The following is a 27,164-nucleotide window of genomic DNA, read 5'->3' as shown; positions in this document are numbered from 1 at the left end:
TATCAAGCGATTTGGTATGTATAATACATTGAAGGATCTACCCGGTCGCGGCAGAAAACCTGGGCCATCCAAGCCAAACTTGGATAAAAAGATTTGCAGGCAATTTGAAAGAAAAAAGGAATTATCGATACGGGATTGCGCAAAAAAGTGTGGAACATCAATCGGTATGGTTCAACGTGCCAAAGAACGTAACTCACTGAAGGCATATAGAAAGCAAAAATGTCCCAAACGCAGCCAAATTCAGGCAAGTTCCGTGAAAACCCGTGCCCGTAAGCTTTACGATGGGATTTTAAGCAAACGCGAACTGTGCATCGTCATGGATGATGAAACCTACGTCAAACTGGACTACAAAACTCTTCCTGGGGCACAGTTTTACACTGTAAAGCAAGGAACAGATGTCCCGAACGCGGAGAAGTCAATTTTTTGCGAAAAATTCGGTAAGAAAGTGCTGGTTTGGCAAGCTGTTTGTCAATGTGGCATGAAATCATCTCCTTTCTTCACTCTCGGGAATATGAATGGTGAAATTTACCGGAAAGAATGTCTCCAAAAGCGTGTGTTACCGCTCATCCGAAAGCACACTGGTCCGACACTATTTTGGCCTGATTTGGCATCATGCCACTATGCACGTCTGACCTTGGATTGGTATCGCGAGAATAATGTCGATTTTGTGGAAAAGGAGATGAATCCTCCAAATTGTCCGCAAATAAGACCTATTGAAAAATTTTGGGCTTTGATGAAGGGACGACTGCGGAAGAAGGACAAGGCAGCCGATGACCTTGAGCAGTTCAAAAAGGATTGGATAAATGTGAGCAAACAAGTCGATGAGCCATATGAGCCTTAATAAAATATATATTTTGGATAAAAAAAAAAAAGTCGATGAGACGGTTGTCCAGAACCTAATGAGGGACATCAAGAAGCAGGTGCGATCATTGGCGCGAAAATCAGAATCTTGATTATTTTTTACTGTTAATCCTTTCTTTCATTCATAAGATACAATATTTTGATATCAGAACTGAAAAATAAATGCAATATTTGAAATAAAGCTGTGTTTTGAGCGTACCCATAATTAACGATACGGTCCTTACTCTTCGGGTGAAGAACCACTAGTGAAAACTCAAGTGAGTAAATATTTTTAGTGTAATGTTATATCCTGGTCGTAACTATCTTGGACCAGGAAATCCTTTGGAAAACGGACCGCCGCAAAGTGAAGCTGACAAAATCGCGTTTATTCACGACCACGAGTATCACTTTGCTCAGAATCAAGAAGACATCAGGAAAAGTGATCGGAAGGCAATTCAAGCTTTTGGAAGAGCACCGGGACTTGATTCATGGCTAGGTAAGGTTGGCCTAGGAATTAAATACGGAGTTGAGTCGATAATCGGAGTTCAATACCCATCTAATCTTTCCAACAGCAAGTCAGGTAAGCGCACCGACGTCCCCTTATCACCGCCGGGTACACCGGCAAAAAAATCTAAAGAGTCAAATGATACAGGATACGACTCTTCTACAGACATTTTCGCTTCTACTCCGTCGCAAGGATCCGAACATCACGTCCAAAGCCACGATACGCCAATTGCTGGGAGTTCTGCAACTGGTTGCAGTGGGGAGACAAGGTGAACCTATCGACGTTGATCCAGCTGAGATGTCAGGAGGATCTGGATCCGGAGGCGGTGGAGTAGCAGAACCAGGCGGAACTGGCGTGAATAGGATATTCATTAGTGGTGCAAATGGCGTCAACAACGGAACACACAAGTTCAAACGGAGCTTTGAAGTAACAACCATTAATTATGCGAATGCAAACATTGCAAATGCTTCTGTGGCGGAAAATGGTCGATTAGGAACGACAAGGACACAAATCATCCCGTTAAGCACAATAAACGTAAACGACTTATATTGGTATATGAATTCTCAAGAATATGATGAGCTACCAGTTACTGTTTGGGCAAAAAAATGTCGTTGGACTGTGACACCGTTAGCATATCGAGTTTCGTTCGAAACACAAAGTACTGCCATTGCAAATGTAAATTCACAACTACCTATCAATATACTTTATAATGTTGGGTTAAATAAAACCGTACCTGTAATGGGTATTGGAAAAATTTCAACCTCAACAATTACTCCTATGGTACCAACCGGAATTACGAATCATACTGTTGCGCAAGAAACAACTGCTATAAACAATCATGTTAATGGAATTCGTACATTGCAAAGCCCAGCACTTATATCGTACACGTATTTTCCTACGCAGAGTGAAACTCTAATGGCAGTCGATTTATCAAAATACGTTACTAAAGAAAATTTAATTTCTTGTAAAGGTCACAAAATAATTGATTATGAATATAATTTCAAAGTTGCTCCTTTAAAAGTTATTAGAAATCCTAGATCTTTTTTTACTGCAATCGAAAGTGTGCCACTTCAATCTCAAATTGAGCCATCTATTTACGGATCAACACAAATTGTAGACAAAACACTAGGCTATACAGATACTTCTTTCAATTACTGGAGTGGTATAGAAAAAGCACAATTTATGACTATGGAAGCGGAAAATAGTCATGTATCTGATGCAGTACCATTATTTTTCTTTGGTGGAGAAGGTGTACTATCAACAATCCCAGGAAAACCAAACCCTGAATTTTCAAGTGTATTTGTGACATGGGCTGTAACATGTGAAATAGAAGTTGAATGGAATATTAATTTTGCTGATATATTCCATTCATTGTGTACTTTAGACGAAAATCCAAACCTCTCAATGTCATTCGCATCTCGAAGGAACTAACTCAACATTTTTCTGACGTTACCGAAATTACACGGATGGGGCCAGACAAACTACGAGTTGTCGTCTCAAGCAGGACCCAAGCGAACAAAATAACGCGCTGCGACCTCTTTGCGATTGAGTATCGTGTATACGTACCCTGTTGCAACGTCGAAATAGACGGCGTAATAACCGAAAAGGGTTTGACCCGAAAAGAGATAATCGATGGTGTCGGTCGCTTCAAGAACTCCACACTAAAAACTGTGAAGATTCTTGCATGCGATCGACTGAAATCTGTGTCACATAAAAATGACAAAAGAATTCTCAATCGGACAAACTCTTTTCGTGTGACTTTTGAGGGTTCCGCCCTTCCAAATTACGTTGCAATAGGGGCACTTCGTTTACCTGTTCGATTGTTTGTACCCCGGGTAATGAAATGCAACAAATGTATGCAACTCGGTCACACGGCCGCCTATTGTTGCAATAAAAAACGTTGCGCAGATTGTGGAGAGAGCCATGATGAGAATCCTTGCGCGAAAGAGCACAAGTGTCTTCATTGCGGCGGGACTCCTCATGATCTTATTCAATGCCCGGTGTACAAACGAGGGGAAAAACTCAAGCGTTCCTTAAAGGAACGTTCCAAGCGGACTTTTGCAGAAATGCTTAAGAGTTCCGTGCCAACGACACAGGACAATCCCTACTCCATTCTGCAGAACGACGAGCCTGTTGCTGACGCTCCCAATGCCGGATGTTCCGGTACATCGCAGGGTGCCATCAGGAAAAGAAAAATTACTTCTTTTCCATCACTCCCCAGAAAGCATACCGAAACTTCCCAAGTTGGAATGAAGCCTCGAACTGAACGTGCTGAGAATAGGCCGAAGCAAGTACCTCCCGGTTTACGTGGTCATGCTACCAACCAGGGGTCCTCAGCACTTCCCGGAACAACAACGAACACGTCTGTTCCATTTTCGCGGTCGAAGCAACAGCCACTACCTGGCCTGCTTGCGCTTTCAGACCTTGTGGATAACATTTTAAATGTTTTAAATATAAATGATCCTCTTAAAAGCATAGTATTATGTTTGCTTCCGGTTGTGAGAACATTTTTGAAAGAAAAATGTGGCTTTTTAGCAGCGTTCATTTCCCTCGATGCCTAATTCAGCGCAAGAGGTCAAGGATTTGACCACTGTCATACAGTGGAATTGCAGAAGCATCATCCCTAAACTAGACCAATTTAAATTTTTAGTTCACAGTTCTAACTGTGATGTATTTTCTCTCTGTGAAACATGGCTTTGTTCAGCCGACGAGCTGAATTTTCACGATTTCAACATTATTCGCCTAGATCGTAACGACTCGTTTGGTGGCGTACTATTGGGGATCAAAAAACGTCACTCCCTCTATAGAGTCACTATCCCATCGATTACAGGCATTGAAGTTGTCGCTTGCCAGATACAAATCAATGGCAAAGAACTCTGCATTGCTTCGATATATATTCCTCCCAGGACTACGGTAGGCCGCCATCAGTTCTTTGATATTATCGAGGCATTGCCGCAGCCGCGGTTAATCTTAGGTGACTTCAACTCCCATGGAACAGCATGGGGGTCACTCTACGATGACAACCGTGCCACGTTGATTTATGATCTGTGCGACAACTTCAACATGACAGTTTTAAATACTGGGGAAGCAACTAGGATAGCCAACCCTCCTGCACGGGCAAGCATGCTAGACATATCTCTCTGCTCTTCTTCATTATCCCTGGATTGCACATGGAAGGTAATCCAAGATCCCCACGGTAGTGATCACCTACCAATAATTTTATCGATCGCCAATGAATCAAAATCTAGTGAGTCAGTTGATATTGCGTATGACCTCACGAAGAATATTGACTGGAGAAAATTTGCAGAATTAATATCTGAAGCAATCATTTCGATGCATGAACTTCCTCCCCTTGAAGAGTATAATTTTATATCAAGTTTGATTTACGATAGCGCACTTCAAGCTCAGAAGAAACGTGTACCGGCTACCACTTTCCGACGTCGTCCTCCATCACTTTGGTGGGACAAGGAATGTTCAAAGGTCTACCTTGAAAAATCATCCGCTTTCAAAAAATTCAGGAAAACTGGATTAGTGGAATGGTTTCGAAAGTACCAAGCTCTAGAAGCCAAACTAAAAGGTCTGATTAAAGCAAAAAAGCGTGGATATTGGCGGAAGTTCATCAATGGTTTGTCAAGGGAGACCGCTATGAGTACTCTTTGGAATACGGCTAGGAGAATGCGTGGCTGGAACCATACCAATGAAAGTGAGGAATACTCTGACCGTTGGATTTTCAAATTTGCAAGGAAGGTTTGTCCCGATTCTGTTCCTGCACAAAGCGTCGTACGCGATATTCCGCTCCATTGCGATTATGAGAATTTTTCGATGGTAGAATTCTCAATTGCCCTCCTCTCATGTAACAATTCAGCTCCGGGGTCGGACAAGATTAAATTCAACTTGTTGAAGAATCTTATTTTTGGTTGTGCTAACGTAAGGATATTTATCACTATTCACTCGCGAGACGCGACACGGAACTAGGACACAACACTTATAATCCTTACAAACATTAAAATGGTTAAAATTACCTTTTTCGTCGACCGGTTTCGGGCTCGATGTTGCCCATCTACTGGACGGTGTCCGACTGGTTACGATGGAGCACTAACACATATTCATACGGTTATCAGTACTTGTCGAAGATATAGTTTGCTGAGTTATCAGCTTCGTCAGATGGAAGAGTTGAGATGATATTGGTGCATCTTCTTCATTCATAAGTGGGGAATCGCTGGTTGAGATGTACATTGATTCCCATGCATTCAACTGTGAGGCTTTTCGTACATTTCTAATAATTTTTGCCTTCTCCCAGTCTACGCAGTGGGCTTGAGTTAAAGCATGTGCTGCCACACTTGATTCGCTGGCTCGTTCATTATCCACCGCATTCTTATGTTCACGTAGGCGGATTTTGAATTTCCGACGAGTTTGACCGATGTATACACTAGTACAGTCTTTGCAGGGAATCTGATAGATCCCTGATTTTTCATCCGGTGGAATTCTATCTTTCAGGTTGCACAAAAGGTCTTTCAGGGTGCTCTCACTTTTGTACACCACATGAAATCCGTGTTTCCGGAGTGTAGACTGGACTGTGTTGGTTATTTTGGGATAGTACGGTAGGCTGATCCTTTTGTGTTGTTCCTTCTCAGGCTCTAATGTGGTGTTGTTTTTTCTCCATTTCTTCTTCTCGTGTTTCCGAAGGATTTTCTCCACAAAACATCTCTTGTACCCATTCAGCTCTGCAGCATGGTAGATTCTATTTTTCTCCGCTATGTAATCATCTCTCTCCATTGGTATGTTGAGGAGACGATACACCATGGAGTGGAAGGCTGCTTGTTTTTGTGCGCCGAAGTGATTAGAGTCGGAAGTTATATATCTATTCGTAGACGTTGGTTTACGGTATATCCCAAACTTTAGCCGATTATCTTCCTTCCGGGTAATGTACAGGTCCAGAAAAGGAAGTGTACCGTCTTTTTCTTTTTCGACGGTAAACTTAATCGTCCTATGTCGGGAATTCAACAACTCCAACGTCTGCTTCAAGTAACGTTCTTTCACAACTGCGAAGATGTCATCTACATAGCGTCTCCACATTCGAGGGAAGAATTTTTCTTTCGCCAACTCTGTTTCAAAATCTTTCATGAAAACCTCCGCTAAGAGTGGCGATAGCTTGCTACCCATACTGAGACCGAACGTTTGCTTGTAGAACTTTCCCCTGAACGAAAAGAAGTTCTGATTCATACAGGTTTTCGTTACCAAAAGATATGCGTCGATCTGATTGGGTGGTACGCGTTTCCGTTCCAGATGTCTGCGCAAACTATTTACCGCCTCTGTTACTGGCACGTTCGGAAAAAGAGCTGTAACATCGAACGACACCAGAATTTCCCCTCGCCTAACCTCGAAGCCTTTCAAATGGTCTACCAACTCAAACGAATTGTTGACATTTTTACCGTGAGTTATGGGATATTTTTTCAATTCTTCAACCAACCAAGCAGCCATTTTTTCAGTTGGAGTGCAGATGTTAGACGAAATCGGCCGCATCGCCACTGGATTTTTATGTATTTTTGGGAGGCAGTACAACAATGCCACTTTTGGATTGGGTACATTCAATTTTCGTTCAAGTTTATCCCCACCCATCAAGTGTGTGACTTTTTGGCGAACAGAATTAGCTTCTTCAGTCATTGCATTAAGCGGATCTTTAGGTTTCCCATTTTTGAAGCAATGTTCTTCATACGGACCGGAGCGAATCATGTCAAGAACCCGTAAGTCATAATCATGTTTATCCATGATCACAACTGCATTCCCTTTATCTGCCCGTGAATAAACTACATCGCGAGCTTTTAGCTGTCGTATTGCACACCAGGTATCAAAGCTCGTCTGTTTCCCACTTTCCGTCTTGGGTACTGTTTTTAATAAACATTGCTCAACGTCGTACCGTATAGCTGATTTCGACGTGAAAGTGTTGTACTGTATTGCGCTTTCAATATTGTTTACTGTGTCGGCGATGGGGGGGCGCGAGGGGGAGATGGCAAAATTCAATCCCTTGTTCAATAGATCCAGCTCAGTTCTAGCGAACTGTGCGGACGAAAGGTTGATAACAAAATTGTCGATGTTTTGTGGAGATCGTATTACCTTCTGTGGCGCCTGCGTCAGAGCGAGATGTTGTAGTTTTTTGTGATGCCTTTCTTTCGTTCTCCTTACACGTCCCTGGAGATTGCGACTTATTTTACACATCACTGTTTGCCAACAATCGTTGTTCCCTTCTACACACCGATGAACAATACACTCTACAGCACTGTGGTAAACAACTTGCTTCAACAGCTGTAGGTGCAATGAATACAGCTGTTCTTCGACAATGGACAGCGCTTTATGTTTGCACCTTATTTCTTCGGCTAGCCAAAGTACTCGGGCACGTTTGGCTGCCTTTTCACTGGATGCACTACTTATTGAGGGTTTAATTTGAATAAAGTTGGGAATAAAACCTCTTCTCTTGCACCGTGTTAAGAATTGAATACTCATTAACAGAACTTTCTTCTTCGTAACCAATCGGCCATAAAGGCGAAAGCACTTTGAGGTAGTTGCCTCCATTTCACTTATTTTTGGTTGTGCTAACGTAAGGATATTTATCACTATTCACTCGCGAGACGCGACACGGAACTAGGACACAACACTTATAATCCTTACAAACATTAAAATGGTTAAAATTACCTTTTTCGTCGACCGGTTTCGGGCTCGATGTTGCCCATCTACTGGACGGTGTCCGACTGGTTACGATGGAGCACTAACACATATTCATACGGTTATCAGTACTTGTCGAAGATATAGTTTGCTGAGTTATCAGCTTCGTCAGATGGAAGAGTTGAGATGATATTGGTGCATCTTCTTCATTCATAAGTGGGGAATCGCTGGTTGAGATGTACATTGATTCCCATGCATTCAACTGTGAGGCTTTTCGTACATTTCTAATAATTTTTGCCTTCTCCCAGTCTACGCAGTGGGCTTGAGTTAAAGCATGTGCTGCCACACTTGATTCGCTGGCTCGTTCATTATCCACCGCATTCTTATGTTCACGTAGGCGGATTTTGAATTTCCGACGAGTTTGACCGATGTATACACTAGTACAGTCTTTGCAGGGAATCTGATAGATCCCTGATTTTTCATCCGGTTTCCATGGAAATTCTCTCAGAGAAGCTTCATAATCGTGGACTTTCACCAATTCTGAATAATTTCCTGTACAATTTACTGTCAGAAAAGCACATGAATTTCTCTCATGGCAACTCAAAATCTTCTCGTTACAGTTTTATGGGCCTACCGCAAGGCTCCTGCCTAAGCCCCCTCTTGTACAGTTTTTACGTCAATGATATGGATGATTGTCTAACTAGAGACTGCACGCTGAGACAACTTGCAGACGATGGAGTTATTTCCATCACGGGTACTAATCCCGTCGCTCTGCAAAAGTCGTTGCAAGATACCATGAACAATCTGTTCACGTGGGCCCTCAAGCTGGGTATCGAATTCTCTACGGAGAAAACTGAAATGGTCGTTTTTTCTAGGAAGCACGAACCCGCCCAATTCCAGCTTTACCTTTCCAGCTATGTTTTTCAAATACCTGGGTGTATATTTTGATTCTAAATGTACCTGGGGGAGACACATTGCGTATTTGAAACAGAAATGCCAGCAAAGAATCAATTTTCTCCAAACAATAACCGGAACATGGTGGGGTGCCCATCCAGGAGACCTCATTCAGTTGTACAAAACAACGATATTGTCAGTGTTAGAATATGGCAGTTTTTGCGTCCAATCAGCTGCCAGGATTCATATTCTCAAGCTGGAGAGGATACAATATCGTTGCTTGCGTATAGCCATGGGGTGTTTGCATTCGACACATACGATGAGTCTCGAAGTTTTGGCAGGAGTACCCCCGCTTACTCTTCGGTTCACAGAATTATCCTACAGATTTCTCATCCGTTGCAAGATCATGAATCCATTGGTGATTGATAACTTCGAAAATCTACTCCAACTGACTCCTCAGTCAAGTTTTATGTCCTTATACCATGAGTACCTTACCCACGACGTGCACCCTTCACCAGGCATCTCCAATCAAGTTTGCTTCTCATACTTCTGCAATTCATCTGTCATTTTTGATCTGTCCATGCGACAAAAAATCCATGGAATCCCAGATCACCTACGCTCCGATTCTATTCCGCCGATATTTTCGGCAGAATATGGGAAAGTTGGATCTGATAAAATGTTCTTTACTGACGGTTCATTCATAAACGGGTCCACTGGCTTCGGCATCTTCAATGAAAATTCCAGTGCCTCTTTCAAACTCAAAGATCCTTGTTCCGTGTATGTCGCTGAACTGGGTGCGATATATTACGCATTAGGGATCATTGAAACATTGCCCATCGACCACTATTTTATTTTTTCAGACAGTCTCAGCTCAATAGAGGCAATCCGCTCAATGAAAGTTGATAAATGCTCATCTTATTTCCTAACAAGAATAAGACAACTATTGAGTGTTTTGGTCGAAAAATTATTCAAGATTACCTTAGCATGGGTTCCCTCTCATTGCTCGATACCGGGGAATGAGAAAGCGGACTCGCTAGCTAAGGTGGGCGCTTCAGAAGGCACACTTTTAGAAAGGCAAATTGCCTATAATGAATTTTTTCACATTCCTCGTCAGGACACACTCGTTAGTTGGCAGCGCATGTGGAGTGAAGATGAGTTCGGTCGTTGGTTACACACGATTATCCCTAAGGTCTCGACGAGTGCATGGTTCAAGGGATTGAATGTAGGTCGTGATTTCATTCGCGTGATATCTCGGCTTATGTCCAATCACTACAACCTAAACGCGCATCTCTATCGCATTGGGCTCGCAGCAAACAATCTTTGTGGTTGTGGCGATGGCTACCACGACATCGAGCATGTTGTCTGGTCGTGTATCCGGTTCCATGCTGCTCGCTCTCAGCTCTCTAGAGCACTGAGAGCAAAAGGCAGACAATCGGATATCCCCGTCCGGGATATCTTAGGTAGCCGGGATCCTGATCTTCTGCTTCATCTGTTCCTCAGAAACGCCGATGTCAACGTTTAATGATGTTTCCTTCGTTGTGTCCCCGTTTCATATCCCTCCTATCCAATCGATAAACTTTTACTTAGTCGCGGCAATACATACACACACTCTTTACAGATGCACGGGCCAAAGGTTGTGCAGTCCACTGATCATTCAACAAGAGCCAAAGGTTGTACCGCTCATGACAACTCTACACGAGCTGATGATTGCGCCGGCTAGTGACCATTGTATCCTGGATTCCTCGAGTCGAGAAAGACGCACCACGCTAGATATGGGGTACAGACTAGGGGGGCGTTGCTGATTAATGGTCAGCTGCATCCCAATAGGAAGTAGCCCGTGTCGGGCATACGCATAGAGCATCGAAGACTGCAACATACCAATTATGAGAACACTTGTAATACTAACCTCGAGCCAACCGCGAGTAATCGGTTACATATTACTAACATAGTTGTAAGACAAAAATTGTCAAAATATTGGACTCCCGGCCCCGTCAGGCTAACGCCACATGTGCCTTAATAAAAAATATATTTTGGGAAAAAAAAACTCAATCTTTGAACACCGATCTGATGAAAGATAGATACAAACATCTTAATAACATTCCTGTGAAAAGTTACGATAATGTTCAGCCCAAATTATTAATCGGACTTAATCAAACTCACCTACTGAACCCTATCGAAAGACGTATCGGCAAAGAAGGTGAACCAACAGCAATACAATCAAAATTAGGATGGATCATTTATGGTAACATCAGTGGTACAGTGGAATGTGATCGAATTATGATTCACCATGAAAACGATAAATTACAACATACTATGCACAACTATTTTACCACAGAAAACTTTGGTGTAAAGATAGTGCAAAACTTACCAGAATCAGAAGCAGATGCACGAGCAAAACAAATTATAAAAAACACGATGAAATACGAGAATGGACGTTCCGAAATCGGTTTGTTATGGAAAAATGATGAATTTCAGTTTCCAGACAGCTATAATAATGCCATGAACAGATTACGAACGCTGGAGAAAAGTATCAAAAAGAACCCACAGTTGGAGGAGTGGACAAATAAAACATTCAAGAGTTATGAAGAAAAGGGATACATACGTAAATTATCTCCAATAGAGATTATCGTTCCCAAACCAAGAACATATTACCTAGCCCATTTCATTGTTCACGGAAAGAATAAGCCAAAACCCAGATTGGTATTCGATGCAGCCGCCAAAGTAAAGGACGTGTCATTCAATTCAGCATTATTGCCTGGTCCCGATGCAACTACGTCATTGTTTGGAATACTCATACGATTTAAAGAGGGTGCCATCGCAATAGCAGGTGTGCTATACCAGATTCCCCAAAGATCATAAATAATTGATCTTAATGTTTCCAGAGAAATTTACAACCCTTGAAACCAGAATTGGTTTATTTTCTAGATGTTCCCACGCATACGTTATTTATGCTTATTCATAATTGCATGCATAACATATCTTCACTGGATCATGTCTATTCACAGCTAATCGATTATAGCTGAACCTTTTCCATTTCACACAAGTGTTGCAACTAAATTAGGGCACTTGTGTTCCCAAGCATTAAGCGTTGACTCAATAATCGATATACATGTTGCACCATACTTGAAACGGTCTCATGGCATCGTATTTCATGGAACACCCATCGCGCTAAGCAATTATATTCTTTCGCTCTATCTATGAGCCATCCGCACACGCCTAGAACATAGCGACAATGCGTTCACGTATGCATATTGGTATTTGTCATTTCAATTTACTTACTTCTGATTGGATAATCAGTAAATAGTTGTTCCAGGTTTCTCCCTCCAGTTTAACATATTGTATTAGCGGTACTAGAATTAAGAACTATCCTGATTGTAAAAGAACGTGAGTAAAAGGATTATGTTTTTAACCGTCAACGAGAGATAACGTCTCTTATTTTTGCAATGAATAGAAAGAAATCCGTGAGTTAGTGTTACGTGTTACATCGGATTGGTGTTTGTTTGCGCGGTTAATCAATCACCACACGACATATCCCAAATGGCGACCGAGTAAAATAGTCAAAGTGTTGAAAAAAAAAGGACGTTGCGGAAACATGGGTTTCCGCAGTAGTGACGAGATTGTCACAAATGCAAGTGGTGCAAACGAACACACAGTAATAGCGGTAACATTAATAGTGATCGTGGTGATTTTCCTTTGCGCAAAAGTGTACACAAAATATGTGAAGAGCACGATCAACGAAGCCGCACGTAGAGAAGTGCAGTTAAGTAATTTACGCCAAGTGTAGTTGGTTTGACGATTAAAACATTCGGAGTGAGAAAAAAAAATATATATAATCAAAAATGTGTGATTTCTGGGACCAAGTGTTAGAGAGAGTTCGTGTGGAACGGATTATAGATGCGGTAGTAGAAGAATTCAAAAACAGTGCAGAGTTCATTAAGTTTCATAAATCGGACTCCAAGAGCCACACACTGGTGGTTGAGTATGTGGACAATGAAGGCACAAATGCTAAAACAAAAGTGAAAGTTGCGAAAGTATATGAGAATAGAAATTCGCGTGTGAATAAACTAACCAAGTTAATTAAAGCTAAGAAACTGCAAGAAGAAAAACGTTATGTGTCCCGCCGAGCCCTCTAGTAGCTCCCGCGTGATCAAGTGATCTAAGAACAATTTTAGTGCAAATAAACTTGAACAATAATGAACAGAAAGGCGTCTACCGCGCCATAAATGGGTAAACAGTGCGAATATACAAAAATTTATATACATCAATTATAGCCAACACCGCTGGGTGGTGTGTCCGCTGCCAAAATAAGGAGCTGAGTAGGAGTGATCGAGAATAGCAACGCAGCGATGCAGATGATAATGAGTGGTGAGCTAAGTCTATCAGATTAATTAAGACCGGATGACGGATAAAACATTTTGCTTAAAAATATTAAAAGGTCAATTTAATGATTTATTAAGTAACATAAAAAAATCTAAAAATAACAAAAATACAAAAAGTTTTATTGAAAAGCAAAAGAATACTTTAAATGAAATTATATTAAAATATAATCAAATTTTGATTACATTGCAAGGAAAAATACATACTTTAGAGTACAATGAGTTGTTTCTAGATTATGAGCAGTTACTGACAAAACAAACATATGCTCTAGAAATATTGAATAATAAAATCATAATGACTACTACAGTGGCTAATTTTGATGTGCGCACAGCAACTGCTGTAGTACAAATGTATGATGGAGCCAGTGATGGCTTACAAGCATTCATTGATGCTTGTAGTTTACTGAAAGATTTAACTGAAGAACCTCATCAAGCAATGCTGCTTAAGTTCCTGAAGACAAGAATAACAGGAAAAGCTCGCCTTGGCTTACCAGCTAATATAAATACATTTAATCAATTTATCACACACATTACAGAGAAATGTCAGGATTTAACATCCCCTGAACAAATTATAGCAAAATTGAAGTCGATTAAGCAGAAAGACAATTTGGATTCATTTTGCGAACAAATCGAGAAAATTTCAGATAGGTTGAAAAGTACCTACATTCAACAAAAAATCCCGGAGGAAGTAGCGAAGAAAATGGTTACAAAAGCAGCTGTGGATGCTTTAATTAATGGAGTGTCCAACAGTGAAACTAAACTCATTTTAAAAGTTGGATCTTTTGATAGTGTTCAAAATGCTGTTCAGAAAGTGCAAGAAAATGGTTCAGGTAGCCAACATTCTGCTATCTTAACATTTTCCGCCCGAGGTCACCTCCATCAAAATGGATATAGGTCCTCAGGATTTCGGAAGCACAATCATTCCAATTTTCGTCATAATAATAAAAATTACAATAGTAATCAAAATTTTCAATCACGCAATAATGGTCATAATGGGAATTTCAGAAATTATTTTCAACGTAACACCTCCTATTCAAACTCGAATGGACGTGGAAGGTTTAACAATAACATTAATAGAAATTTCCCGAGTCGCATGTTCCCCATGGAAGCAGCTCAAGTCGAAACGCAAGCATTCACCAATCAAATGGTACCAATGCGTAATGATAATATGAACACGAACCATTCTCCATTAGGTTTCAATCAGCAAAATTTTTCTTTTTTAGGCCAACCAACTGCTTTTCATCAAAGACCGGCACAAAATCAAAACCAGTCTTCGCGATGAATCTAAATGCAGCCAATTTCATCACATTATTTGTTCAAATGACTAATACAAAATGTACATTTATTATAGATAGCGGTGCAGACATTTCTGTTTTTAAATGGAATGGAATATCTACTAACCAAAGAATTGACTATTCAAAGAAATACAAAGTAACTGGCATTACAGATGGTGTCTTAGAAACCATAGCTGAAACAGATACTTATTTGCAAACTACTAATGGATTTATAATTTCTCACAATTTTCAATTAGTGCAATTTAATTTTCCAATTCCAACAGATGGTTTACTTGGACGCGACTTTTTGGTCAAGTACAAGTGTACCATTGATTATGAATACTGGTTACTAAATTTTAATCATGACGATAATCTAATTTCAATTCCAATAGAAGATCATTTGAATCAATCTATAGTACTGCCACAGCGTTGTGAGGTAGTCAGAAAAATTCCAAATTTAAATATCACAGAAGACATGGTTTTACTTTCACAAGAAATTAAACCCGGTGTGTTCTGTGGAAATACAATAATATCAAAGAATAGTCAATACATAAAATTAATAAATACAACGAATTCATCAATTACCATTTTATGTTCAGATTTTAATCCAAAAATGGAACCGTTAGATGAATATATAATTTTAAACATTAATACTAAGTCAAACAAGGATGAAAAACGGAATCAAGAAATTTTAAAAGAAATTGATTTCAAAAATGTTCCTGTTTATGCTAGAGATGAACTAAAGAAACTGATTAAAAATTATGCAGATATATTTTCCTTGCCGGATGAGCCAATCACAGTGAATAATTTTTATGAACAAAATATCAATCTAAATGACAAGGTACCGATTTATATACCAAATTACAAAACTATTTATTCCCAAAGCGAGGAGATTCAAACACAAGTTAACAAGATGTTGAAGGAAAATGTTATTGAACCTTCAATATCCCCTTATAATAACCCAATACTACTAGTACCTAAAAAGAGTGATGGTGCAGGAAAAAAATGGCGCCTAGTTATAGATTTCAGACAGCTTAACAAAAAGATACTCCCAGATAAATTCCCATTGCCAAGGATTGATTCCATTCTGGATCAACTTGGTAGAGCGAAATATTTTTCAACTCTAGATTTAATGTCGGGATTCCATCAGATTTCGTGGGACAATAATTCTAGAAAATTTACTTCGTTTTCGACCCAGTCAGGTCATTACCAATTTACCCGACTACCGTTTGGCCTGAATATAAGTCCAAACAGTTTTCAAAGAATGATGACAATAGCAATGGCTGGTCTGACACCAGAACAAGCTTTTGTCTACATAGATGATATAATTGTAATTGGATGTTCTATTCAACATCATTTTCAAAATTTAACCAAAGTTTTTGATAGAATAAGAAAATATAATTTGAAATTAAACTTACAGAAGTGCAAATTTTTTAACAAGGAAGTCACTTATCTTGGTCATAGAATAACTGATAAAGGAATTCTCCCTGATGATGCAAAATTTGAAACGATAAAGAGTTATTCTGAACCAAAAAATAGTGATGAAGTCAGACGGTTTGTAGCCTTTTGTAACTACTACCGTAAATTTGTACCAAATTTTGCAATTATTGCTCACCCATTAAATCAGTTGCTTAAAAAGAATAAACAATTTGAATGGACACCTCAGTGTCATGAATCATTTAACTCATTAAAATTTTTCTTGATGTCCCCCATGGTATTACAATATCCAGACTTCACACAAAAATTTATTTTAACTACAGATGCTTCAGACGTAGGGTGTGGAGCAGTCTTATCTCAAATTATTGACGGCAATGACCGACCAATAGCATTTGCAAGCAAAAGTTTTACACCTGGTGAGAAAAATAAATCTGTCATATTGAAGGAACTTACAGCGATTCACTGGGCCATTAATTATTTTAAAGCATATCTGTATGGAAGAAAATTTATCGTCCGTACCGATCATCGACCTTTAGTATTTTTATTTAGTATGAAAAATCCAACCTCTAAACTTACTAGAATGAGGTTAGATTTAGAAGATTTTGACTTCGACATCGAATATATACAAGAAAAAGCTAACGTAAGTGCTGATGCTTTATCCCGTATAGTAAAGTCTTCAGATGAATTGAAATCATTAAACATGCTCTTGATTAATACAAGGTCAATGACACGAAAAATGAATGAAACCAATAAATTGAAGGATAAGAGCACACAAATTGTAAAAGAAAAAAACAACGAAAAAGACAATAGAGAGTCTGATCAACTTTCTATTTATACGACAGAAAACCCGACTGAAACAAGAAAATTACCGAAGCTTCGAGTGACATTTGAAAATGACAATATATTGTCAAATGAAAATATATTGTCAAATGGAAAATATTGTCAAATGGAATATATTGTCAAATGGAAAATGACACATCCAACTCTGCAGCAAGCAGAGGATTAATAACTGTTTAAACAAATAAACAACCACACGATGTCGAATAGCATACATGTAACGCATGGCGTGGTAACATACAGCGGATATAAGCAGTGTTCTATAACGGCAAATGGCATACATGCTGAAGGCATGAATGGAGTCATTCCTGGATGGCATTATGGCCTAATCAAGTATCACTGCGACGACAACACAGGCATACTAGCAAGCAAGATGACATGTCAAGACTGTGGAGTGTACTGCTTACAAAACGAGACAATAGAGGGTTGTGAAAAAAGCATTATACCTTATATTGCTGGTGCATTAATTGGATTTATACTCTTTTTGATAACAGGGCTGATTTGGTTGAAAGTGTTCCAGCCAGCACTAAACAGATTTAGGAGGCATACGGCAAATGTAAGGTCTCAAAGGAAAGCAACAAAAGTTGATAAAAGAAGCATACTGGTGAGAAATGAGGTTAATAAGATGCTGGCACAAAACCAACAGGCAACAATAGAAGAGGTAGTTGAGCCACTTTACCCTGACTTGTCCAGTGCAATCCAAGAGATGAAAAGGTCTGAGGAAGCAGAACCCTCAGTTCATCATTATAACCACCACAGCACTTTTTCTGGTCCACATGCTATGCTGCTGTATATTAGCTTATTGACAATAGGCTTTAGTACCACATATGCGTGTGATAATACATTATTTATTTCATCCACTGGAGAGGTATGTGAGCAAACACACTGTAGGACTATGGGGATGTATGAGATGGTTCTACTCACAGGTTCAGTCTTATGCTTTAGGGATGTGAATGGTAATTATCTGAAATTAGAAATGACTGAGGCTTATAACTTATACACATCATCATTGATGTATTATACAGCTGATTATGAGATAACTACTGCACATAAGTGGCAATGCAAAGGGACTGGGACATGCTGGAATGGAGACTGTAATGCTAATTCGAAGCTTGGCAGCCTAATAAGGAAGGATCAATCTGACGAAATATCAGGATATGGATGTGATACTGACACATTAGGGTGTGACACTACATGCTGGTACATGACAGCATGTACATATTACCGGTGGACACTTAAAAAGCTAGGCCCAATTATACCTGTGTACCGTATAAAGTCTTCAGGATGGGAAGTTAATGTAAAGGTGATGTACCTGAACACAACCAAGATGTACACATTCACAGTTAATAGGCCTCAGATAAACATTGAACAGCTATCTATCAATAAAATGCCCATGATTATAGCAGGGATAACGAGGCCTGACACAATAATGGAAAACAGCATCATAAGAATAGGCGACCAGTTCTTTAACATTAATGCAGCAGACCAAAATATGCCAGAAACTGGGATAATAGGCGACTTTCAAATTTCAACCCATAATGAGAGTGCTACTTATAAGACGTATGATGTTAATTGTCAAGTGAACTCATGTACCCCTACCTGTAGGTGGCCTGAACCAGCTATTAGAAGGGCACTAAGGAAGCAGGACACACTTAAAGCCATCAAATCTGTGCATAGAGGAGACAATAGAAATATAGTAAGTAGACAAAAGGTGAAGATGCAAGCAAACATACTTGTTGGCAATGTCGACATACATAACCTAAAGGTGTCTCCAGCACATTGTAACATTGAGATAGTTACAACTTTTGCATGCACTGGTTGCAGACTAGATTCTTATGTGGTACTACAAGCCAACAACATAAAAGACGAAGGGCTATTGAAGTTTGTGTCTGATTGTGAATTTGATGTTGATTATATTTCATGCACTGAAGGCCCGTATGGATTGTATTTAACTAAGGATAAAGATGCTTGCAACATACATATTCCGTCAATAAACAAAACGTTGCACGTGTCCTTTGACTTTAAGTACATGGGTAGACTAGACCCATCTGTGCCATTGTATTCAAATAGCATAGACATAGCTGATGCATTCAACATATTATCTGGATCAGGTGCTATTAACACAATCATATCATCTTGGTTAGGCTTCTCTATTATAACTTTTATTGTCACAGCTGTATGCAAAATGATACGTACTTATAACATGCCAGTCGGTGCCAGTATAGTAAGCACAAGGGCCACGAACGAGATAGAGTCGAGAGTTTAGTAATCACACTTATGTACCATAGATATTATCAATCATATTTTAACATATATTGTATCTATATTTTATCAATATATTAGTGTCCATATATAATCATAGTGGTAAATTTTTAGAATAGAAAAAAAAAAAAAAAAAAAAAAAACTGGGGAATACACATTGCGTATTTGAAACAGAAATGCCAGCAAAGAATCAATTTTCTCCAAACAATAACCGGAACATGGTGGGGTACCCATCCAGGAGACCTCATTCAGTTATATAAAACAACGATATTATCAGTGTTAGAATATGGCAGTTTTTGCTTCCGATCAGCTGCCAGGATTCATATTCTCAAGCTGGAGAGAATACAATATCGTTGCTTGCGTATAGCCATGGGGTGTTTGCATTCGACACATACGATGAGTCTCGAAGTTTTGGCAGGAGTACCCCCGCTTACTCTTCGGTTCACAGAATTATCCTACAGATTTCTCATCCGTTGCAAGATCATGAATCCATTGGTGATTGATAACTTCGAAAATCTACTCCAACTGACTCCTCAGTCAAGTTTTATGTCTTTATACCATGAGTACCTTACCCACGACGTGCACCCTTCACCAGGCATCTCCAACCAAGTTTGCTTCCCATACTTTTGCAATTCCTCTGTCATTTTTGATCTGTCCATGCGACAAAAAATCCATGGAATACCAGATCACCTACGCTCCAATGTTATTCCGTCGATATTTTCGGAAAAATATGGGAAAGTTGGATAACCGATGTGTTTCGGTTATCTGAGAAGGAAACAGCTGGGAAAAAACCCACGCTGAGAAATTAGAGGGCAGATAACCACGTGGTTGGTTATCTGTAAGAGTAGGAAAGGGAGATTTTTTTCTCCTTCAAAATTGTATATATAGTCTAAGTCAGTCCATTTCAAAGTTAGTCCAATTCAGAAGTTCATTTCCGTAGTTCAATTCATATGTCCAATTCAGAAGTTCATTTCTGTATTTCGATTCATATGTTCAATTAAAAAGTTCATTTCTGTAGTCCAATTCTAAAGTTAAAATAAACTTAGTTCGTTTAAATAGATTCAAGTGAATATCTGTATTTAAAACCAGCAAATTCGTTAAATCCGAAACCTCTCACCAGCGTTGGCAACCGAGGCGCCACGCCACAAAAGGTATACAACCAAACAAATCCCAAATCCAAAAGCAGACTACTTGCTTCAATTCGACGGACCGCACTGGAGCCGGCTGAATTTGAAGTTTTGTGGCTGCCCTAGCCGGGATTTGTTAAAACAAAGGGGCTTGTCCCATTAACAAAATAAAAGTCTTGCTAGGCAAGCATCTAGGGGAATAATTCCCTTAGATTTTTTACACCCCTTCAGTCGTGCAATCCCAGACTTGTGATAGAACTCCGAATGAGGTACTTCTTGATCAAGCTTTGAGATCCACAAAAGACTAAGAGGTGTTAATTGACAGTTAGCGTGGAATAAATCTTCTATCCTTCGCGGAAGATCCACAAGTGCAGGCTAACAACATTCCTCGTCAGCACACGCTCGTAAGTTGGCAGCGCATGTGGAGTGAAGATGAGTTCGGTCGTTGGTTACACACGATTATCCCTAAGGTCTCGACGAGTGCATGGTTCAAGGGATTGAATGTAGGTCGTGATTTCATTCGCGTGATATCTCGGCTTATGTCCAATCACTACAACCTAAACGCGCATCTTTATCGCATTGGGCTCGCAACAAACAATCTTTGTGATTGTGGCGATGGCTACCACGACATCGAGCATGTTGTCTGGTCGTGTATCCGGTTCCATGCTGCTCGATCTCAGCTTTCCAGAGCATTGAGGGCACTAGACAGACAATCGGATATCCCCGTCCGGGATATCATAGGTAGTCGTGATCCTGATCTTCTGCTTCATCTATACCTGTTCCTCAGAAACGCCGATGTCAACGTTTGATGATGATTCCTCCGTTGTATCCCTGTATCATATCCCTCCTATCCAATCGATAAACTTTTACTTAGTCGCGGCAATACATACACATACTCTTTACAGATACACAGGTCGAAGGTTATGCAGGCCACTGATCATTCAACAAGAGCCAAAGGTTGTACCGCTCATGGCAACTCTACACGAGCTGAAGATTGTACCGCTCAGTGACCATTCTACCCTGGATTCCTCGAGTCAAGAGAGACGCACCACGATTGATATGAGGTACAGACTAGGGGGCGTCGCTGATCAATGGTTAGTTACACTCCAATAGGAAGTATCCCGTGTCGGCCACACATACATAGTACTGGAGACTGCAACATCCCAATTATGAGATCGTTGTAATACTAACCTCGAGCCAACCGCGAGTAATCGGTTACATATTACTAACATAATTGTTATCAAAAATGGACCAGACAAAATAACTACAGAGAAACCATTTCCAAACTTCAATAGAATCATTATATCAATAAACAACATTAATGAAAATTCTATTTTACAGATATCAAAAACCAATTTCGATCCAACTAAAGTGAACGGTTTATTTACAGAAGATCATATAATGGGACTTATCCAAGAAGTCTACAGGAAACATTTTAGCCAAGCCAACATGTTAAAAATCCGTTTTACTCAAAAAATATTACAGGACATCACTAATGAAGCGGACCAATTGAAACTGATTCAACACACCCACAAACGAGCACACAGATGTGTCGAGGAAAATAAACAACAAATCCTACGAACAGCATATTTCCCCAACCTTAAACAAAAACTTAGAGACTTCGTCAACTGTCAAATATGTAATGAAAATAAGTATGACAGAAAACCGATTAAGTTTCCAATCCAAGAAACTTCTATCCCAACAGTTCCTTTTGAAATCGCACACATTGATATTTTGTTTTTGGAAAAATTACAATTTTTAACGTATATAGACGAATTTTCAAAACATGCGCAAGTTAAACTTATTGAATCTAGAGCAACTGTAGACATAATACCGGCATTGAAAGATTGTTTATTAAAATATCAAACACCCAAAATTTTAGTAATGGATAATGAAAAGTCATTCATGGCGCATGAATTAAATAATTTCTATAGTTCCCATCAAATCACACCATATGTTACTGCTACAGGACGTAGTGAAATGAATGGAACTGTAGAAAGATTTCACTCTACCTTATTAGAAATTTACCGTATAACGAAATCAGAAACACCTCGAATTCCAGTCCCTGACTCAGTTCAAATCACTGTTGATAAGTATAACAATACCATCCATTCATCCACTAATTTCAAACCAAATGAGGTTATACTCCCTTCTTCAAAAACACCTCAAATCATAGACGAAGTTTATAAAAATTTGAAGAAAAAGCAACAAAAAGATCTCGATTATCACAATCGAAATCTCAAATCCAAACAAATCGACAAGACCAAAACGGCTTATGAAAAAACTAGACGACCTAAGACTGTACCACGATACAAAAAGATAAATGTAGACGTCATAAACAAAAGCACTATTATTACTACAGACAAAAGACGAGTTCACAAGAATGACATTAAAGTACGTTAACTTACGAATTTTGATAACAATTCTCTTTCCATTACAGACTTCTGTTTCTATCCCTGCCAACAATGAATGTTGGACAACATGTATCGATTCAAAAGGTGGACGACTTACCATTAATATTAGTAGATAAAGGACAAGGACGAATTCAAAACAACTCAAATTATTATACCCACCATTTTAAAATATTCCCTTTCATTATACATTTGAACGATGTGAAGGCCAAATTCTCTGATATAGAAGAAAATCAATTCACAAATTTAATATTGAAAAAGTTTGAAGAAATAGAAATATATTCAAAAAATTTGATACCAATTGAAGGAGTAAAAATACAATAGGAACTATTTGGAAATTCATAGCAGGTTCTCCTGATGCAAATGATTTAAAAATTATAAACGATTCCATTAATAGTTTGATTGTGAATAACAATGCACAGGTTAAAATCAATAGAGAAGTTACGTTTCAAATGAAAGAGGCCTTATTTAAGACAAAAGAAGCTATGAATTTATTTAACTCAAAATCATCAGAATTATAATCTATAAACATGTACTTGAATTATGTTAACCAAGTTAGGAATTCTTAATGAAAAAATATAAAGTGTAAGCAAAATCAAAATATTGTTAGAAGATTTAAACAGAGAGAATTTAACTGTTCATAATATTGCTAAAGCACTTACCTACGCAACAACATCGATAGCATCCAACGAACATGAAATCGCTTCTCTCATCAAGCTGGCCAAACTCATCCCAACAATTTTTCAAAAAGTACTATTGGTACCTACCTGGAATCCAAAACATCAAATTCACCTGCCAAACAACAAGTATCTAATTCATGACAATGATTACTATGTCGTCAATAGTTTACTACCGAATATATACAACAAGGAGGAACTTTTACTCGATAACACCACATGCGTACCAAATATTCTCAAAGGAAAATCGGCAAGTTGTGACTACGTAAGCAACCCTATTGAAGATATCGTTGTAATAGACAACCAGCACGTACTCATAAATTTGCATGGCAATTTTACATTGGAATCAAGTTGCGGTATACCACGAAGAAATCTATCTGGTACCTATATGGTAACCTTCCACAATTGTGAAATCACAATAAATAACTGAAAATTCTCAAACAAAGTACAGAATCTCACAGAAAACGTAATCTTGCTTCCGTTGAACGGAATTGTACTTGAAAAAGGAGTAACAAAATTAAATTTAAGCCTCGAACATCTCCATAAATTGCACATTGAAACAAGACGAGATCTAGAGACAATTCGTCTCGAAGCCAATAGCTTACAGTGGCCACACTGGTCAATTTTTGGTGGATTATCAATCACTCCTGTAATAATAGGTGTTATATTCCTTGCATGTTATCTCCATACCCGAAAATGAAATATCATCATAAAGCTGAAAAACCAAAATTGTCATGTATTGATACCAATAGACTTCGGGATATATCTTTGAAGGACATCATTCGTACGGAGCCTCAACTCTAAGGAGGGGTAAGTTAACTCCAGAATCAGCATTGGTCAGCGATCCCACAAAATTAATATCAACACTCCGACACCAACAGCGACTATTGTAAATCAATCCCAGGGCCAACTCATAAACAATAACATCGACGACGACGGCAGCAAATATTTAAGAATAACATAAACACGATCGTTCTCGCGATCGGTATATCGATTCATTCTGTAAACTATAAACATTATCGCTAGGGCACTAGGGATCTTTAGATGAATAAGAAAGTTAGTCTGAATACAGCATTCAAGTCGTATAGACATTTTTATTTTATTATCCGAAGAACCCGGAAAGTTAACTCGCGCAAGCCATGTGCAGCAATAGGAATCTGCTAGACAAGCACGAATAGCGTTATTAAAAAAGCCACGATAACGTGGCTCGGTCTCTATTTTCTTTGTATCGCGTAGTGCTAGGTTTGTGTTGTAATGAATTAATCTTTTTAAAAACGTCATTCTCTAAATACGAACGTAACTGGTGTCAGAAGTGGGATACCAGCGCGAGTGTAGTGTTAAAAAAAGTGATTAAAACAACCGCTCCGGAGAAGTCGAATACTAAGGCAGCCCTCTTGACGACGCCATTTGATCCGCGCACAAGCTGGTCCCACGGACATATGAAATTCTTGTAAGTAGAGTGTTCGTATACATATATATAAGTTAAAGAAAGATGTATTCAATTTCCCAAAACATCCGCACCGGTGACCACCGAAGAATTCATCAACACAATTACTAATATGCAAACATAGGCGCATTCCGACAACACCACGGGTGACAACGAGACCGACAGAGAACAACGCAACCGGACATTGGAATTGCCGACGACGCATCATCGACCGATCACAACGTGGACTTCGCACCTGACGACTTAGCAGCAGCGCAGCGTGGCCTGGTTCTGGAACTGCAGAGTTATGGCGGGTTTACATTAGGGAGATCTATAGTTATAGATGGATTTATTCACGTGAAAATAGGTGTAAACGGGTGAGAATAAATATGATACACTTATTCGAGGTATATATAACTTGAATAAATTCAGCATATGTAAACGCTTGTGAATTTCTCACTGGTGAGAAATCACTAAAGTTGGATGCAGTTCTACTTCAGGTGAATAAATTCACCGAAAATATGAATATATTCATTATAGAAGTTCACGCTAGTGTAAACGGTTGATGCGATTTCTATAAATCTCATCATATTTCTTCACATGAATATATCCCTAGTCTAAACCCACTGTCGCCGCTAGCTGAAATCAGCTGTTAGCGTTCGTTCAATTTTCCTTCCACCAGCTGTAAAGCGACAATATGAGAGCGCTGCCGTGCCACTGACCGAGCGGGGGATCAGATTACAAAGAGCTGATTCATTACGCGCACGCGTTCGCGAGTATGGATATAGGTCAGTTGTGCTAGGATCAGCAATTAGATTTCGTCGCGGTTTAACCTAACCAGCGACTGGAAAAGAACATACTGTATAAAAAGTATAGCATGGATACATATTCCCGATTCGAAAGGGATACCGAATTTGAACGCCCTTTGCTTCCCGGGTGGCAAAATATTATTGAATGAAATTGTAACTCCTTTCACACTGGGAAGCAAGGGGCATCAAAATTGCTGACAATCCATTATCTTAGTATTTAAGAATCCACAAAGCATGTAAATAATCAGTATCAATAAAGTATCCAAAGAATATTCAAGTAGTACGTTCGGGTCCTCTACATCCGAAAAAGGTTTTCCTCCGGCGTGAGGAAGTTTACTAAGTTGCATCTTTCACTTCGCTACAAATCCTGAGTTACTCTGTTTCACTTGTGCTGCAAGTGGAACATAGAAACTTACAAACAAACTTGGAATTAGAATTGGCCTGTACTGCAGGACGGTTCTAACCAAACCTCTCCCTTGCAAGGAAGTTATCATTGGAGTTCTCGTTACGCGGGATTTTCATTGTCTAACTTCTGGTTAAGTCCTGGACGGTCTGTTCAGCAGAACGTCGAATACTGCCCTCAACCCAACTCGCGTCGTAAGGTCGGCGTGTATCGATCGCCGACACCCACCCTTAGGCTTTTAGGCATATTTTGGTAGGCTCGAAATTATTGTAATTGACATGAATAAATCAGTCTTAGTTTAAATCGTCCAGAGAACAGTCGCGTTTCTCTTTTTAAAAACTCCGAAATCCAACGCGATAACTTAATTGCGTGCCTTGCCAACATGCCAACAGACACGCGTGCAAACGAAATCGAGCAACTAAAACCCTTCGTGCAGGAGCTCAGGAATGAGATCTCCGCACGAAATGAGGAGGAGCGTCGAAACGCTCAAGTAATGGAGCTTCGCGCTGAGCTCGACGAGCTGCGCGCTCAACTAGCAGAAAGAAATCTGCAGGGCGGTGAAGATGCATTTAAACTCCCCGACCCATTTAAATACCTGTCCGAGTTTACGGGTAATAAGAAAGAACTTTCAGCTTGGCTGGAAGAGGTCGACGACCTATATAACGACTTCAAAGTCAAACTACAAAACGGGGGATACTCCCTAAGCAACCTGTACCTAAGGGCAATAAAAAACAAAGTTATTGTTATGTACAAACGGCAACCCCAATACGATAGATGGTATAAAAAAAGTACTAACAGAACACTACGGTGATGAAAAAGACTTCACCACAAATCTGTCTTCCCTGCTCCGCATTCGGAAGGGAGACAAAACTCATATACGTTTTTATAACGAAATTAAAGAGACAAATATAAGGTTGAAAGCAAACCTCCAATCAAACAATATCCAGGAACCATTAGGTTCCATTATTAGAAATTCAAAATTCAAAGCTTTCTCAGCGGTAATGCTTAACCAAAATGCGGAAACGCGAATAAGGTGTAACAGGATCACTAGACCACCTTCAACCCAATCCACATGCCCTTATGGCAACAAAAGGATACACTGTGACAAAACGATAACTCCTAGTTATGACGCGGCTTTAGAGAAACTAAACACGAATTGCGAGATACAATCAAAGAAAGGTGTAACACATGCAACCATACAAGAAGAAGGTAATACAATAAAACTG

At 39.4% G+C, this 27,164-nt stretch overlaps 3 protein-coding genes across 4 annotated transcripts in view; 2 read left to right on the top strand and 1 right to left on the bottom strand.

Annotated features, from left to right (window-relative positions):
* LOC129779148 (zinc finger protein 267-like) overlaps positions 1-27,164 on the bottom strand; it is a 133,041-nt gene that overhangs the window by 83,179 nt on the left and 22,698 nt on the right. The window contains exon 3 of one of the 2 annotated variants that reach the window (XR_008743577.1): positions 17,770-17,787. The exons of the other annotated variant lie outside the window; for it this stretch is intronic. The gene's annotated coding sequence lies outside the window, so the exon portion shown is untranslated. Of the gene's footprint in view, positions 1-17,769; positions 17,788-27,164 lie in introns of those variants that run through there. 2 annotated transcript variants of the gene reach the window in all.
* Positions 13,479-14,571, top strand: LOC129779150 (putative mediator of RNA polymerase II transcription subunit 26). The gene has a single exon (XM_055786440.1). It carries the CDS (start codon positions 13,571-13,573, stop codon positions 14,555-14,557), a length of 987 nt encoding a protein of 328 aa, XP_055642415.1. The 5' UTR covers positions 13,479-13,570; the 3' UTR covers positions 14,558-14,571.
* On the top strand, positions 17,023-19,089 carry LOC129779147 (uncharacterized). The gene is made up of 2 exons (XM_055786431.1): positions 17,023-17,248; positions 17,318-19,089. Exons 1-2 carry the CDS (start codon positions 17,023-17,025, stop codon positions 19,087-19,089), a joined length of 1,998 nt encoding a protein of 665 aa, XP_055642406.1.

This window comes from Toxorhynchites rutilus, chromosome 3 (genome assembly GCF_029784135.1).
Source record: "Toxorhynchites rutilus septentrionalis strain SRP chromosome 3, ASM2978413v1, whole genome shotgun sequence".
Classification (NCBI taxonomy): domain Eukaryota; kingdom Metazoa; phylum Arthropoda; class Insecta; order Diptera; family Culicidae; genus Toxorhynchites; species Toxorhynchites rutilus.
This window is presented reverse-complemented; position numbering and strand designations above follow the sequence as displayed.

Bases quoted from the DNA above. Each gene is read 5' to 3' on its own strand.
- LOC129779147 (XM_055786431.1), top strand. From the start codon at position 17,023: ATGTCGAATAGCATACATGTAACGCATGGCGTGGTAACATACAGCGGA. The intron at 17,249-17,317 runs GTTGTGAAAAAA...TTTTGATAACAG, and splicing joins ACAAAACGAGACAATAGAGG to GGCTGATTTGGTTGAAAGTG.
- LOC129779150 (XM_055786440.1), top strand. From the start codon at position 13,571: ATGACTACTACAGTGGCTAATTTTGATGTGCGCACAGCAACTGCTGTA.